Source organism: Clarias gariepinus, chromosome 3 (assembly GCF_024256425.1).
Source record: "Clarias gariepinus isolate MV-2021 ecotype Netherlands chromosome 3, CGAR_prim_01v2, whole genome shotgun sequence".
NCBI lineage: Eukaryota > Metazoa > Chordata > Actinopteri > Siluriformes > Clariidae > Clarias > Clarias gariepinus.
The window spans coordinates 27,468,530-27,485,326 of record NC_071102.1 but is presented as its reverse complement, the minus strand read 5'-3'; the positions used below and the strand labels follow the sequence as shown (position 1 = coordinate 27,485,326).

Sequence of the window (16,797 nt, the reverse complement as noted above, 5' to 3'; positions counted from 1 at the left end):
AAAACAGTCCATCAAAGTGTAAACATTAGGCAAGTCACTAACAGCCCTTAAATAGTGATCACAACAATACTAATCACTTCGTGGACATTAAAAGTCCTGTTACAAAAGAAAATATAAGATACACTTCATAAAGTGGCAGTGATCTACTTCTAATGTGTGTGTCAATCTAGATACACACAACACAACTTTATATATCTATATAACTATATATATATATATATATATATATATATATATATAGAATTTATCTCACTTCAAAAACATGACATAAGCAGCTCTTTTTCCATCATTGTGTTAAACTATTCAAACCTTCGACACCTTTAGAAGGCGATCTAAAGGTCCTTGATGAACTAGGCTGACATGAACGTTAAACCACAAGAGAGTAAAATGTGGGATTCTCTGTAAGAAAAACAAGGAAAATTCTCTCATCATCTTCTCTAGTCTTGGACCGGAGTCGAAGACCTTTGAAGTAAGCAGGCCTCACATTTGTAAACCAGGTGTTAGACTTGAAGTCATCCACCAGGTGTCACAGCGGTGCACACTAGAGTGAGTCTTCTGCTCTGCTCCGCCCCAAGCCTGACGCTCTAAACCATCTCATCCCGACCCCGTCGCTGTCGGGTTTCTGGGCTCGGCGGTCCGCATGATTCTTAAAGAGAAGTGAGGAAGTCTTTCAGGCCCCCTTTCTTACTCTTCTGGACGCCTTCAATCATCAGAATCTTCTTAAGACGCGAGAAGGCGGATTCTTTCTTGCCGCCTGACGTCGAGGCGACGGTGCGTTCAGATGATCTCGATCTAAGGAAGAGGTTTTAAAACAATAAGGGTTACGCTACTGTACATGGTTCGACTTATTCTGTTGCACTGAGATTTATTTGCATTTCAGGATATTGGAGTGAAGTTGGCATTATGGAGAAGGCACAAACAGTTGAGTGCATAAGTTTGTGCACCCTTAGAATGAAAACTCCTTTTCACAATCATTAATATTAGTAAAAACCCGGAACAATATCACATACAATGTTTGCATCCAATTTTCTGAATGTTTTAAGAATATTCTCTAATAACGTTTATATCCTCTGCATTTTTTTTTTAAATCCTTTTCAGTTTATATGTTGACACCTGGTGTTTAGTCTAGATTTTTATTTTTAATTTTTTGTAAATCCACTTAAAAAAGGGCATACTTAACTATACATTTTATCCACCTAGAATACGTAGCGAATACAAACTTATGTGATTCTATAGAAATAGTTTATTATCTACAGACTGACAGACAGACACTTGATTGATCCTGTAGGAAATTCTGAAGGAGAAATATGGATCATAGGTTAAAAAAGACCTGAAATGAAACTTTCTTTTAATGAGAACCATTTTTTGCGCTGATTTTAATGTTTTTTTTGGTCAACTGCCCTTTCCCACCCACCAGCCAGGAGATACCCAATGGGGAGACTTTCTTTCTTTAAAACATACGAATTCGGTCAATCTTCCCTTTTCACCTCTCGCTCACTGCGTCACAGGGCAACGTGGCACACTCGGAGGAAAGCCAGTATCTACCATTGTCCACATACATGACCTCAAAGATGCCCATGAATGGCTAGTCTCTCTGTGATTGACAGGGGAGAGAGTGTATGCCCCTCCCAACCAAACAGCATTCGCTCCCTTGGCTCCTGGCTATGGATTGCTATGACATTGTTAAATTCAAACCTTTTATACCACATGTGACGTAACTTACACTGGTGTTCTGCTTGGTGTTTTGTCACGGAGGTTGGGCTTCGGTGTCATTTTGTTAGCAGACTGAGGAGTCCTACATTTTGACACGCTCACCGGGGTGTTCTTTGGTAAGGTCCCCAGAAAATTCCGGTTCATCCCAGTTTGCCTGGACGTCTTATTACAAGTGTTGCAGGTAACCAACTAGGAAACAAAACAAACAAAAAAAAAACAGCTCAGTTATAACTCAATAAATCAGAAATTAGCAACAATCCTTTACAATTCATTAACATTAAACACATACATTAAATGCTATAAATTCCCTAAAAGCATTAACTTTCATGATATCAGCACTGATTAACTCTTTGCTTAAGCTACAAGTCAAAAATGACATTTGAGTGGTTGTATGGCTGGAGTGGGGAAAGAGCCAGGATGCCAAGGGTGGGAGGGGGGTGTACACCGTGCTGGCTGTGAGGATCAGCACTAATGAATCATACGCGTGGAGTGATTTATGTGCTGCTATTGCTGTGCGAGTCATTACGGTCGGGTACAACACGTGCGTCACAAAAAGCCTCCTGCGTAAACAACCGTAAAACGTGTTTGAGATGAAATGCAGGGAAATAAAAGCACAATACTTGTGCTGTCAAATGGGATGCTTAGGAAATTTTGCTGAAAGGTTTAAAAAAAAAAAAAAAAAGGGCAGATGCATCATAAAAAAATCATTGTAACGTTTACAAAAAAATAATAATAATAATTTAGTAACAGGTTTCACATGGCCTCAGCTCTTTCTGAAGGCTGAAATTTAAAATAAGACAGCGTGGTACCCACAAAATTTCAGAAAGTGTATATATATATACTATCAAACTATATTTTCGTTATAAAAAGTGAATTGCATTATGCAGAATATCAATAGAAGATGGACTTTTAGATGTTTCAGGCTGCAGGATGTGAAACTAGTGAATTTTTAATTTTGGTATAACTTATTAAAAAAAAAACTTTGTCCACAACGAAACTACCAATTGAAAAAAGAAATAATAAATAAAAATTAAATAATTTTTAAAATTAATAATTTTTATTTATTATTTGATTTATTAATTTTTATTATTATTATTATTATTATTATAAAAACAATTATTCAATTAAATATTACACTTATTGCTTGTAAATTAAGGGGAATATAAGTGCTGTAATAAATCGCTATACATTGTACAGCGTACATACGTACAGTGACTGCGTACCTTAAAATGCATTCAAATAAACAAATGTGTCACAATGAGTTTTTGTGTCTTTTTTTCTCTCTCTATTCAAATAGCCACAAATAAAAGACAGATCTGCCAGAACGGTTCAGAAACACAACAAATACCCAAAGTGCTCACTTATTTAATACAAGTATCACAATTTTTCTTCTACTGTCATCCTACTTTGAATAAAATGAAGACTCATGAGCCTGGACATAACAGACTGCCACTTACTCACCCACTCACTTGTACAGAGAAATAAAACCTACTTCGCGCACCACGTACAAACATCCATTTACAAATCCATCAGCGGTTTCCATCACTAACAGAAGTTTCAACTCACCGACACAAAGTTAGCCATGGCTGCTGATAGGAACAGGTGGTACAGGCTGTCTGGGAGTTTATCACATGCTGCACACACCATTATTATACAGCACAGTGGAGCACACACACACACACACACACGCACACCTCCAGCCAATCAGCCTGACAAAGGCGGAGACAGTTTGACCGACAATGGTTAAAATGACGACTTGTTTACTTATAAATCTAATCCTTTACATAAACATAAAACACTTTTAAAGCAGAAAAGGAAGTCTGTGATCAATACATAAAAAATAATCAAAATGTGCTTATGGACAGTTCAGTGTAAACATTCATAAGGTTTTAAATGCAAAATGATACATTTGATCAATTTTTTAAAAAATCTTAAAAATAAATATATATATATTTTTAACTAACTAATTTAGCTACAAATATAAATAATTATACAAATAATAATCCGAAAGCTCCGAGAGTGATCTAAAAAACAAATTGGTAAAAATTTTAAAAATTGTGAGCCTATTATAGAATATTTTATAAGTACTATTGCTTCCAAAATTGTACATGTAAACCTTTAACCTGATGATATTGAAAATTAAAAATATTAAATTATCATTATTATAACATCCACTGTGTTTCCATTTTGCCATTTGATGGTGAAATAAACGCTTGTTAAACCAAAATCTCTTAACATTTAACTGATATAGAATAAATCTTTGCCTCTACTTTGCCACAATGATGTACAAACTTTGGCATTCAAATCCGGTCGACTCTTCACCCGCTCGGTCATATGAACGTGGATTTAATACGACTTTGTTTTAGTAATTTACTGTATATAGCCTGCATTAAATAAACACCTTTAACGAGATGTTTGTAAACAACATAAAACAAGCAAATGTAACTTCAAAAAAGGCATTTATGACATGTGGCCTAGTTTAAGAATGTGATGAATAAACAATAAATATATGAGTGATGTGCAATACCATTATGTCTCTGTATAATCTCCTGCTACACTAATGCACTTATCCCAGTGTTTCACTAGTGCTTGGACATCATCAAGGTAGAGTTTAAATTCTCTCATTACACCAGAGCCATGATCTGACTGCCTGCAGGAACTTCTTTGATGGCTTAAACATGTACAAATGGCTTGGAGCAAAGCTGATCAGCAGTGGGTCCTTTTTAATTTAAGTCCTCTTAAGATCAGTATATCAATATATGCCGAACCAAGGACCAGAACATTTCGATTTTAGGACATTCCCATTCCTGACATTCCTGAGTAGCTTGCACTACTACATAAATGGCAAAGGGGGTCAGACTTTCTTTTCACTTTTCTTAATCTCAGGTACAGAAAAAAAGAGAATCCTGGCAAAAGAAAAAATTCATCTTTTAAAGTTTTTTAAGTTTTTAAGTCCATAATTATTGTATAGATCTTTTAACGTGTATATGCCACATGCAGCCCAGGATTTGGAAGTGAACAGTACAATTATTGTTATTGTGCCAGATGGAAATTTTATTAGAGTGACTTATGATTGGACCTATCTTTTCCAAAACTTTCTTGGATATTCCTGTAAAGAGTAGATCTTGCGATGCAAACGTATTGGATAAACAACAATCATCTCTAAAGCTCGCCATGGTACAGGGGAGTTGACATCCATCCTAATCCTAAGCGATCCCATTTGATAAGCCGTATAGTAGGACCAAAAATCTGGTAGAGATAAGCTACCATTAGATTTTAAACGATACATAGATTTGAGACTAATTCTGGGCCATTTATTGTTTCACAGACATTTTTTTACTGTCGCGTAAGGACTAAAGGTGGAATTATACAATATCCCGTAAAGTCTTCAATAGCTCTGAAGGAATCCCCATCCAGGCCGGGAGTTTTGTTACTACTAATGGAGTCCAGAGCAGATTTTAATTCCTTGATGCCCAATGGTCTGTCCATTATCTCATTGAACTTGGGAAGATTAAAATTGTTAAGAAATGAATCAACATTTGTTGAGTCAGTGTTGGATTCTGAAGTATACAGGTGTTAAAAGGAGAATTCAAATGCTCTATTTATATCTTTAGGTTGGGTATCGATTTAACCTTCATGACTAATAGCTGAGATATTAGCTTTGGACTCAGCATCTTTCAACCTCAAAGCCAACAGCTTAGAAGAACATTCTCCCTGAAAATAATAGGACTGTCTAGTCGATGTATAATGAATTCAGCTCTATGGAAATATATAGATTTAAATTCTGATTTAAAACATTTAACTCTTTAGCTTTTGAAAATTTACCTTTTAATTTTTTTTTCCAGTGGATTTATTTGTTTTTCTAATTCAATTTTACAACCCTCTGTACGCTTTTTATTAAGGGATGAGAAACGTATACACTTCCCCCAGAGAGATTCAACACTTGGAGGCTGAATCTCCATTGATCTGCAAAAAATTCTTTCAAAGAATTGCGTAGTTCAGCCACTAATGTGCCATCCTGTAACAGAGACGTATTAAATCTCCATCGGTTGTGTCTAGGACCCAAAGATACAGGAATTAAAGATGTCATTACTGGAGAATGATCACCACACACAGTATTTAAGCAAGAAGAAAAGTTGTTGCTAGGAAAGAATGGCGTCAGCACTGATTAGCTAATAACGGCTCATGTATGGGCGGAAACTAGTTATAAAAAGGTGAGTCTGCATCCAAATGTAGTAACAAACTGCTCCTCAAATGTCAGCTTTAGAGACAGAAAGTACTTTAGCCATCACATTAACAATCAAGCTATAAACCCGCCACAGACACGGCGTGTACTCGCTCATAAAAGCAGGACGACACAGAAAAAGGTCAAGTAGATACAACTACGTGTCTACAAGCAATTACCATCACCCTATTTAAAAAATATGCTTTCAGGTTAAAGAGCCTCTGGAGATATTACAACTTATATAACATAAGTATGATTATAGATGCAATATGAAAGATACTTTCTATTTTTTTCAATACTATTATTATTATTATTATTATATAACATAATAATGGTTTGCAGTATTACCATGCAATTGAATGGACTTTTTCATCTTTCACTGGTAGATTTTTTAGCCCAGAAATACCAACTACAGCAATCTCCCTCATTTTCCTTTAAAGAAAGGTCAAAAGGGATGCATGGCTTTAACAGACACTGTGGTTGGGAGGAAGAAGGCGGCTTGCCTGTTTTTTTTTTTTTAACTGCAATTGTGAATCATTTCAAAAGATATGACTCATCTCAAAAGCACAGAGAGAGAGAGAGACAGACAGACAGAGAGAGCTCTTAAATAATAATCTTAAATTGTAAACCACTACAAGAAAAAACAAATCCTCAACCTAAAGTACTGCGCAAAAGTCTTAAGCCGTCCCACATTTCCTCCAGTTAAATGATGTAGATTATATGAAACAAATGAGAAATTTTCCACTGCGACAGGCTGCAAAGTGCCTAAAGAAACAATTGAAAAATTGGTTGCCTATGCAACAACCCCCGCAGCGACCTCATTTCCCCTCTCGTCTGTCCCGACCACTCAGCATTCAACAACACCAGTAGACTATTCACCGGCCTGATCATCTGTTCATCATCTGTTGGTCATGCCTTAATTTAGATTTTTTTTTTCTTGAATGACCCTTAGGTCACTGTGTGGCTTAACAAACAAAAACATTCATTACAAGTTGCAAAGGAAAGATTGGTTTTTGCAAAATATGAAGAAAGTTGCGAGAGTTGACTCAAGGCATTTGAACAGCGCTGTGTATTTTTTGACGTGCTACCAAGTCAATGGTAGAGTCAACATAGTCATACAGGTAATTACGAATTAGCTGTTGCTATAGAAACGATAAAGTATTTAAAACAACACATCAATACAATAAAACTTGTGGTAGCTGTGTTCAGAACTTAAAGCTGATGTGTGATAATTTAAGAATAAATTGCTGCCTTTGGAAGTGAAAGCATCTTTGATAATGTAATGGTGCATCTTATCTTATAAACCTGTGTCTATAAATTCTTAATTCCTACTCAAACTTCCAGAGCTGCCAAGCTGCCACGGGTAGGTCCTTGAACAAGACCTTCATCTTTTCAGCTTAACAGCCCATCTCTTAGGATAAAAGCTTCTGCTGAATGAGTAAATGTCAAAAAAAAAAAAAAAAAAGGTCAGGTGACAGAAGAGCGGCCGGGTCGAGTCATCTCGGGTTGGCGGACCTGACACGGAATTGTAACAGGAACCTCTGCAGTGGGGAAGTGAGGGGAACAAGTCTCAAGGACAAACCTGCTGAAGATTTCGCTCAGAATACAAACGACTCAGTAGTAATCAGTTTGTTATCCAGTTATTTTAAGCATGCACAAGCCTGGAATTTATGCTACTGCTGTTCATATATACGTCAGGAGGAATTCGGAAACACTCCCAAGCATTGCATGTAAAGACCAGTGAGAAGCTGACAGCTCTAATGAGACTCATGCAATCAATCAGCAGCAGCTGCTTGAGCCGAGAGAGTAGAGTGAAGCGAGACCAGCTGTATTTAGCTTAGCGTTGGGCAGATTACAAAGTCCAGGCCTGAAACACGAGCGCCGCTTTCACGGATTGCTCTCGGACCACTTCTAATATGATGACAGCTCTCAGCAGCTCCGCAAATCGCGAGGAAAGCTCCGAATGGGATTGAATACGGACAGTTTCATCAAGGAGCTTTTCACTGTAATTAATAATGAGAGGCAATAATAAAGTTCCTCGCCAGCTCAAGCCAGTAGCACGCACTTTACTACACACAAACAAGCACACACACACACACACAAAAAAAAAAAATCAATCCAGTGGATCAATCTATTAATATACCCAAGTCCTAAAATACCCGCCCTCATTCGCCACAATCTGGGTGATGTGACCTTGGTGCTGTGGTTTCAGCTGGAAAGAGGCAAACATGTGTTCAGGCCCAGACCATTACTGAAACCTGACTGCTCTCTATGGTGATCGATCAGGCTTGTGCAAACATGACCACTTTTCACTGAAAATAATTGTAAAAAAAACTATCAAATAAAAAATAAAACATGCTATCAGTGAGGTTTAACCATTACCTGTGTGATCTTGGGATTACTCTGAAGAGTTTTAGATTTTAAACTCATGTGTTTACTTGGGATTTATTCACAGTGAGATAAATAGGATCATAGGGCATTTCTTTATACTGTATATTAAACAATATATAAAATGTGCACAGCATTTATATAACAAGTTTACTCGTTGCTATAAGTGATGTTAGTGGAGCCGTATATGTCTTCTCTTTCTCTTCTCTCTCTTTGAGATTGAGAAAAGTGATGAAAAACTTTAAAGTTGCAACCATATCTGTGACTGTAAAACTTTTTTCATTTTATTATTATTATTATTATTATTATTATAAAAAAGAGACTATATCGAAATGAGTGCATTATTATAAACCTTTGGATTGTCCTGCTTTTTACCTCATTGTCAGAGATGCTGTTGGGGGAAATTAATCATTATGATACGAGGCAAAAGTGAAAAAAAGACATTTCTACAACACAATGAATATATATAGTGTACATCATGTTGCTGATCAAGTGGAAACTTTCAGTTGAGCTTCCATTAATTTTAATACAGATAATTATAAGAATGGAGGAAAGAAACAAAATGAGACATTCAGTTAATAAAAAATAAAATCAAATACGTCTAACAAGCTGCTTGTTACTGTTTTCATAGGCCACCAGTACGTTTTGAACTTAGATACTATACAGTATATCAAAACTAGAGTGTGTCAAGTCAATACCTAAAGAGGTTGCTTAACAACATTTAGTAATAAATGCCTAACCAAAGCAATCTAGTTGCCTCTCACTGTTTGAACCTCTAGCGCTCTCTCGTTGGAAAGCTTATGAGACTTAGAGCACTAAGACTTAAGCACTATGTAATTGCCGACTATGTTCACAGACCAACATTTGTTCTGAATCATTTGCACCAGTGTTGCCAACTATTTTCAACGGAAAGTAGCTAAAGTCTGCTCGAAAAGTCGCCAAATGTCGCTAGATGACGTCATGCGTATATTTGCATATTGATGACGTAATTACGTCGTATTTGCATTTTGCGTGTTTTCCCTAATCCTTCCTCATGTGTCCAATATAATTATGAACTTAAGCTTTGTAACAGTGAATAATATAAGTGCATCGGAAGAAAAAATAAATAAATAAGAAAAAAAAAGAAAATGGTCAAATTAAATAGTTTTATTTCAAGCAAAGGAGAAGCAGGTAAGTGATAGGTCCGTTGCAACACCGTTTTCACATGTGCAGCTCATTCACATCCATGTTAGCTGCTGTGCAGTCACAGGAATATGCTGCTCCTTTCAGCCGGAGCTCGCGCTCACTGATCAGAGCAGACACAGGGAGATGAGTAACTGTACCGGGAAAGCAAGACCTCGTGCTTACAGGACAGTACTGGCGACATTTGGAAACTTGCTAAGGTTTGTCCAAAAGTTGCTAGATTTGTCACTAGGCGCTTTAAAAAAAAAAAAAAAAAAAAAAGTCGTCAAGGCGGGATCACTTAACGGGGGATTTGCGCATGGGCAATTCATTTGCAGTCAAGACTCGTAGGAGTGAGCATCTCCTGCTGTAACTGCAGCTGGGGGGGGGGGGGCGGTCGGTCTGTGAGTGCTTTGGGACGGGGGAGGGGCCGGCGGCGGCAGCTGCTGTGGCAAGTTCAGAAGAGTCAGTACAGACACATCAGTCTCCAAAAGTCTCCAGTAACACAAGAAAAAGTCGCCAGATTTGTCGCTAGTCGCTTTTTTAAAAAATTGTCGCTAGAGGGATTTGAAAAGTCGCTAAATATAGCGACAAAGTCGCTAAGTTGGCAACACTGATTTGCACACATGAACTGATCCCCACATTGTGTTGTAATCAAAGCTAAGGGTGAAAATCTAAACCAAACTATTTAGTGTATATAGGTTTTGCAATCCAGTCCTGCACATACTGTAGATCAGTTTACTTATATATGAGTTATTCCTTTTAGACTTACACACACACATACACACACAACAATGAGCAGCATCTAAACACTCCAGCTAAACTTTCCCCTCGTGTCTCAGTTTAATCACACAGCTATGCAGCACCTCTTGTACCACATCACTACGAGTTATTATTAGTCACTTCGTCTTTGAATAGAATATATCATTTGTTAATCACTGCAATATTTATATCCACATTAAAATGATTATAGTTATAAGATGTAATCCAAGAAATAAGTCCATAAAAATTCCTATAATGTTATTTAACAAAATAAACTACTTGTTATTTACGGAATGAAATACATACTGTTAGGATTCGTATGCACACAAGTCAGGAAGTCTGTATGCACATCGGTCAGTAAATAAAGTCATAAAGTCAGGATTAAAGAATTCAGTGAGAAATTGATTTACATTAAAAAAAAGGATGTCAGTAGGTCACTCATTCGTTAAGTAAGTCAGTCAATTTGTCTTTGCAGCAAAACAACAGGAGGATTATGGGTAAACTAGCACAAAGAGATGCACTGAGACACGTCCACAATGACCTATAATAAAACTCCTGAAAGTTGGCACATAAGGAGGAGTTTTTGAAATGACTGGCAACGTGATTGACAGGCAAGAAAGATGCCGTCTTGTCTTACTAACCTTGGGCCACCACAGAAACCAGAGATTTTATACTGAGCAGGTATTTTATATTCCAGAATGACAGAGGGAATGAGCCAAATATTACAAAGTGTGCTCTTTATCTAAAAATAAAAATAAACAGTCTAAAACATGCATTAATGTAGACAAAGTTATGTCTAGTAGATTGCTCTTTCCCTGCTTTGATGTGGATGTGAACGAGCCAAAAAACAGGAAATGCAGCGTGACTTCTCAAATGTTTCTAGAAACTAGTTTTTAAAAAAATCGGATCATTGTGATTATTTGGGTAATTAAAATTAAGATGATTATTTAAGCTATGTGGATCCTTACCAGAACATTAGAAGCCCTTCTGAACCTCTGGAGAAGCTTGATTTCCCTTGAGCTGAGCCTCTTGCGGGCCTGCTCTCTCCTGAGCAGCTTCCTGATCCGCAGCGTGGGTCTGCACTTGGGCTTTAATCGCACGTGGTACTCTCCAGGCTGGCGCCACTGAAAACAAAACGGGCACAGATCTGTGGCTGACAGGGGAAGTCCTGGGGGAAAAAAAACAAAAAAATGAAACAGTCAATATATATCATGTAATCATGCCATAATCTTATAGTTCCACAGACTACACAAAAAATACACAAAAATACAGAAAACTACACAAAAATACAATAAAAGCTTGACATTAGGTACATATTCTTTTTTTTTAAATCCAATTACTCCATTGCTATTGACTGCAACTATATTTATTAATATTTATATTGATTGAATTAATATTGTAAACATGATGTGTGTATGGAGCGTGATTTGGTGTGTTGTCAGATTTAATTTTAGCTAGGGTTGACTTTTTTTTTTTTGACCCCTTAAACAGTTTTACAGACACTATGCAGCCACTATTGAAACATGTTTAATCAGCTCTGAATAAGGATCCAGTCCTAACATTAAGCAATACATCAGAACTGCTTTCAAGACTCACCCTTAATCTGCTGCTTCCTCCTGGAACAGAGCAAAGACAGGAAAAGTTATGGTTATTTCAAGGCACCACAGCCGTCGCTTATTACATTTAGGTGAATAACACGAAATGACATTTTAAATAGCATGACCCTAGATATAATAAATAACTTCAACATTATAAGGACCTACTTTTGATAAATGACCTTCCCATCATAACAGTCAGCTCGTTCATTTCTGTACGTCTGTGTGCGTGTGTACAGTATAGGTGTGTATTTATGAAATGTGGGGATGTAGGAACATCACACTTCAACTGAACTTTTAAAACTCTCTTATAATCAACCACCACAATGCTTAATATAATGTGCTTCTTTGTTCTTTTTAGACAGAAAAGCTTCCTTCTGGCAACCCTTCCAAGCAAACCGTACTTGTTCAGTCTTCTTCTAATTGTGCTTTCAGGCCTCATTGAGTGTTTTGTATTTTCTGAGCACTGCACGGTCTGACCTCAGGGTGAATGTGCTGGGACGTCCTCTATGGGGAAGATGGTCAACCCTTATAACAGTACCAAATCAGGAGTTTTGCATATCTTATTATTTATATATTTGTTAAGGATGTAATTATACCTTATTGTAACATAACCTTTTAACATAACCTTTAAATTCAATGCGCACCTGGTGATCAATAATTAATAAAGGGCTATGATCAGATGATTTTTTTTCATTATGTTTTACATACGAACACAGAACTAAAAAAGAGGTACTAACTTTTGAAGATGACTGTGTATAGTTATGTTGGCTACATTGAACCACAGCTGTGAAACTTCTTTTCAAAGCAAGAGTTTTAAAACCGTCAAGCTGCTTCTATTTACTCTGTTCACTGCTTCTCTATTTCGACAAGTATTTCAGGCACAGGACGGCGTCATAAAAGCCACATCTAATTAAAATGCCTCTCCTACTTCTCCTTATAAGTGCAAACTTAAGCTTGTATGAGATGCTATCAACAAAGCACTTGGGACAACAAGTGCTCTCTCTCTCTCTCAGCAGATGCCTGATAAAATCTTAAAAGGAAAAAGTATGTCCTGATCGCTCAGGCTTCACAGATAACCGTAAAAAACGGCCGATAACTTCAAGCACACATCATACTGACACTGTTGCTACCTCATCCTGGACAAACAGACCCAAACTGTTTAAATAATTAAAATTAGAATAGGAATGGTCTTAAATGTCGCCCTACATCAAAGCGGCCTTCCCACATGGCCCTGAGATGCTTTAGCTGAGACGCATATGAAGTGGCGCGAGTCGAGCCAGAGCCACTCGGTCCATGAGCAGGAAAATAAATAAACGCATAGCGCATGTAATACACACAGCGAGGCAAAAACTCGAAGCATGCCAGGCATCGTCATGGGACACACTGTGACATTTCACATGAGACAGGAAGCGGATGAACAAAGCTAAACAAAAGCTGATCAACAGAAAACTTCCACCAGCTAAGTGGATTTTTATTAAATGAAATGCTTTGAATTTTTTAATGAGCAGTGCACGCCACTGAACCATCCATGACAATCTAAAGAAATAGACATGCCATGCACGATCATGAATTACAAAACCTATAAATAAGATTTAAGATCCAAGATCCATTTTCCCTAAAGAGTGATGACTGTGCCATAAGCCTTTAATACAGCATTGTTTATAGGAAAAACTCTCATTTAATCCAAGTCTAATATGGAACACATGAGAGCAAACTGCACCACTAAGCTGTCGAAAGAGATGAGAACAATCTGCATTACAGATATATGACACGGACAGAAGCATATGGTGTAATACAGCACAGTACCAAATCAGGACTCTTATTATTTATATATTTATTTAGGATGTAATTATACCTTTTAACATAACCTTCAAATTCAACGCATCTGTATATCAAACAACAGACACATAATAAAAGTCTTTATTAGAGCTGTGAATTTTTTTGATTGTTTACTGTAAACTCATATCACTTACAAAGAGATCATCTTTTTTTCCAGATGAGCCTCTGCTCCACACTCTAGTACAATAGGTGGAGGCATTGCACCAACATGAGGATTTGTGGAACATGGAACATGCAAACAGTTTGTATTTTATGCAAAAGCTGTGGTATATTTGTAAAAGATGTCTAAATCATCTACAGTGTGAATCAACCCTGGATGGCAAACTGATCCATCAATTCAAGAAGAAAATAAAATTGTGCCTTTTTTTTCTTCATATTTCTATATTCTATGAGATAGAGTCATTCATTTGGGAAAGGTCTGGGTTGTGTTGGTTTGGAATTGTAGACGTGGTTCACCTTTTGATGAGACCTGGCAGCCCTACACACCACTTTACAGTAGCATTATACAGTAGCGCTAGAGATTTTCAACAAGTTGTGTTTCAATTTAGTTACACTGTAATACACAACTGGACACTTGGACGAGTTTGACAAACAATTGCATGACACACACGCTCATTCACACTAATCCAATTAAACCTATCAAACTCCATGCACACAGACCTGACGTGGGAATCGAACCCAGACCCTGGAGGTACGACGTTACAGCTCTAACCCCTACACCACTGTGCCATCATCATGCACACATTCTCACTTTTATACGTCTGCATTTCACTCATACACTCACAAACAGCATTTGTTTGATAGACAAATACAGTATATTGCAGGGTCAAGAACATCTATAAGATAAGCAGTGCTGTCTAGAAAAATTTAATAATGTAAGTTACACGAAAGACATGATTGTTTGTCTCATATTTATGGTGTTGTATTGGACCTAGTATATGTCATCATCATCATCATCATCATCTTACAGCTGATGCTCTTTCATTTGTTATTTTAGGAAATATCTGGTGGGAACTTTAAAGCTGGAGTTTGTCCCCAGTCGGCCCCTACTGGCAGATGCACCTAATGACAATGACTGTGTAAACACGTGGACACAAGTGAAGGCTGTCTCTGCCATCTAACGCAATCTAATCCTATTACAACACTGACACGCATTAAATACTGAAAATTATTAAAAACACTTAAGAATCAAATTAGACTCACATAAGGAAACGCGCCTGCTCTGGACACACATCCCTATAAACCAGCGCGGCGTTCGTTAAAAACTCCCGGGTTATACCGTCAACTTTTTCCATCGTTGTGTCGACAAGCCTCAGTGTATAATTATACAGACAATACAATGAACATATATATTTAAAGAAACACAACTATGATTCCAGGAGCTTTTATATTTGCTTCCCAGCATTAAGCTACAAGAGGGACTGCAAATATCACTTCCTGTTCATTCATATTTTCTCAAGTAATTTTCAAAATAAAAGTCCCTAAAATAAACGCACATAAATACACGAGCTACAGTAGGTTAATAATATAAAACACATGGACGTGATAGATTATTGGCTTATATTTAAAGGGGGGGGGGGGGTCACTTTTACAATGCTGTATACCAAACTGTGTACCAAACAAAACACAATTTTCTTTATGTAACACAAAAAAATCTGATTTGAGATAGAATAATAAACAAAATATAAATACAGTAAATAATTGGAACTGGACATGAATGAATAAACAACATATATAAATAGAGAGCACATTATTAGTCGTGTCCCTCCTCACCAGAATGCATTGTTGGGGTTTACCCAGAACAACAGGTAAAGAGCTCACCTCACTTGCCTCAGTTAAAGTGTTTATGTTTCAGCAATAAGAAAGAGCCAAGGTGAAAATGGCACCCATGGGAGAGTTTCAAGATGAAAAAAATTTTTGACCAAAAAAAAAAAAAAACATATGCAAGACTTTTTGGCAAATATTCTGTTTGCTCATGAGGTAAAAGGTTAACTTTTTTTGAAGGTATGCGTCCTTTTACATCTGGCATAAAACTAACAGCGTTTCACAAAAAACCATCATACCAGCCGTCAAACATGGTGGTGGTAGTATAATGGTCTGGGTCTGCTTCGCAATTGATGGAACCATGAATTCTGTGCTCTACCAGAAAATTCTGAAGGAGAATGTCCAGCCATCAGTTTGTGAACTCAAGCGCACTTGGGTAATGCAATAGAACAATGATCCGAAATACAGCAGCAAGTCCAGCTCTGAATGGTTTAATAAATAATAATAATAATTAAGCCCTGGACTGATATCAAATGAACCTTAAGCAGGCAGTTTATGCTTGAAGACCCTCCGATTTGGCTGAATTAAAACAATTTTGAAAAGAAGAGTGGGTTAAAATTCCTTCACAGTGATTTGAAAGACTTAGGGGGCAAATACTTTTACACATAAAGCCAGGTAGCTTTTTTCCCTTAATAAAGTCATCTTTTAAAAACTGCATTTTGTATTAACTCGTCCATACATTAAGTGAGCTGTATGGGTCGGCAAATCCGGTGCCGCTGATGACTGTTTAACTGCGGTTCAGAAAAATGAGGAATCTATATGAAGCTCACTAGAGAAAAGCCAATGTTGCATGCAGCATTCTCTCCTTCATCACTCTGCAGCGTTCTCTCCTTCATCCTTAATAACATCTTGGTCTGGGCTGCAGTGGATTGAATTTGGATACTAATTTGTTTTTTTCATTTTGGGAAATAAAGCAACTAAGCTTGTGAGAAAATATTGTGATGATGTAAAAACAAAAACAGTACAGTAAGTGCAAACGTAGAAACAACAGAAAAAAATCAGAGGTTTATTCCAATAACGAATAAACTCAAAATAACTCTAAAGATGTACAGTGGTGTGAAAAAGTATTTGCCCCTTCCTGCTTTTTTTAAATACAAAATGCAGTTTTTAAATGATGATTCCACTTATTAAGGGAAAAAAAAGATCTCAAGCTTAAGCACACTTGGGTTATGCAGCAGGAGCTGAAACTCACCAGCAAGTTCACCTCTGAATGGCTCAAAAAACACACAGTTAAGGTGTTTTAATTATGTGGCCTAGGCAAAGTCCAGACTTTAATCTGATTATGTT

General features: G+C 37.0%; 1 protein-coding gene across 1 annotated transcript; it reads right to left on the bottom strand.

Annotated features, from left to right (window-relative positions):
• Positions 1-344: 344 nt before the first annotated feature.
• On the bottom strand, positions 345-15,114 carry c3h18orf21 (chromosome 3 C18orf21 homolog). The gene is made up of 5 exons (XM_053493261.1): positions 14,890-15,114; positions 11,846-11,865; positions 11,218-11,417; positions 1,724-1,902; positions 345-792 (listed from the first exon to the last, which is right to left on the bottom strand). Exons 1-5 carry the CDS (start codon positions 14,979-14,981, stop codon positions 648-650), a joined length of 636 nt encoding a protein of 211 aa, XP_053349236.1. The 5' UTR covers positions 14,982-15,114; the 3' UTR covers positions 345-647.
• Positions 15,115-16,797: the final 1,683 nt, after the last annotated feature.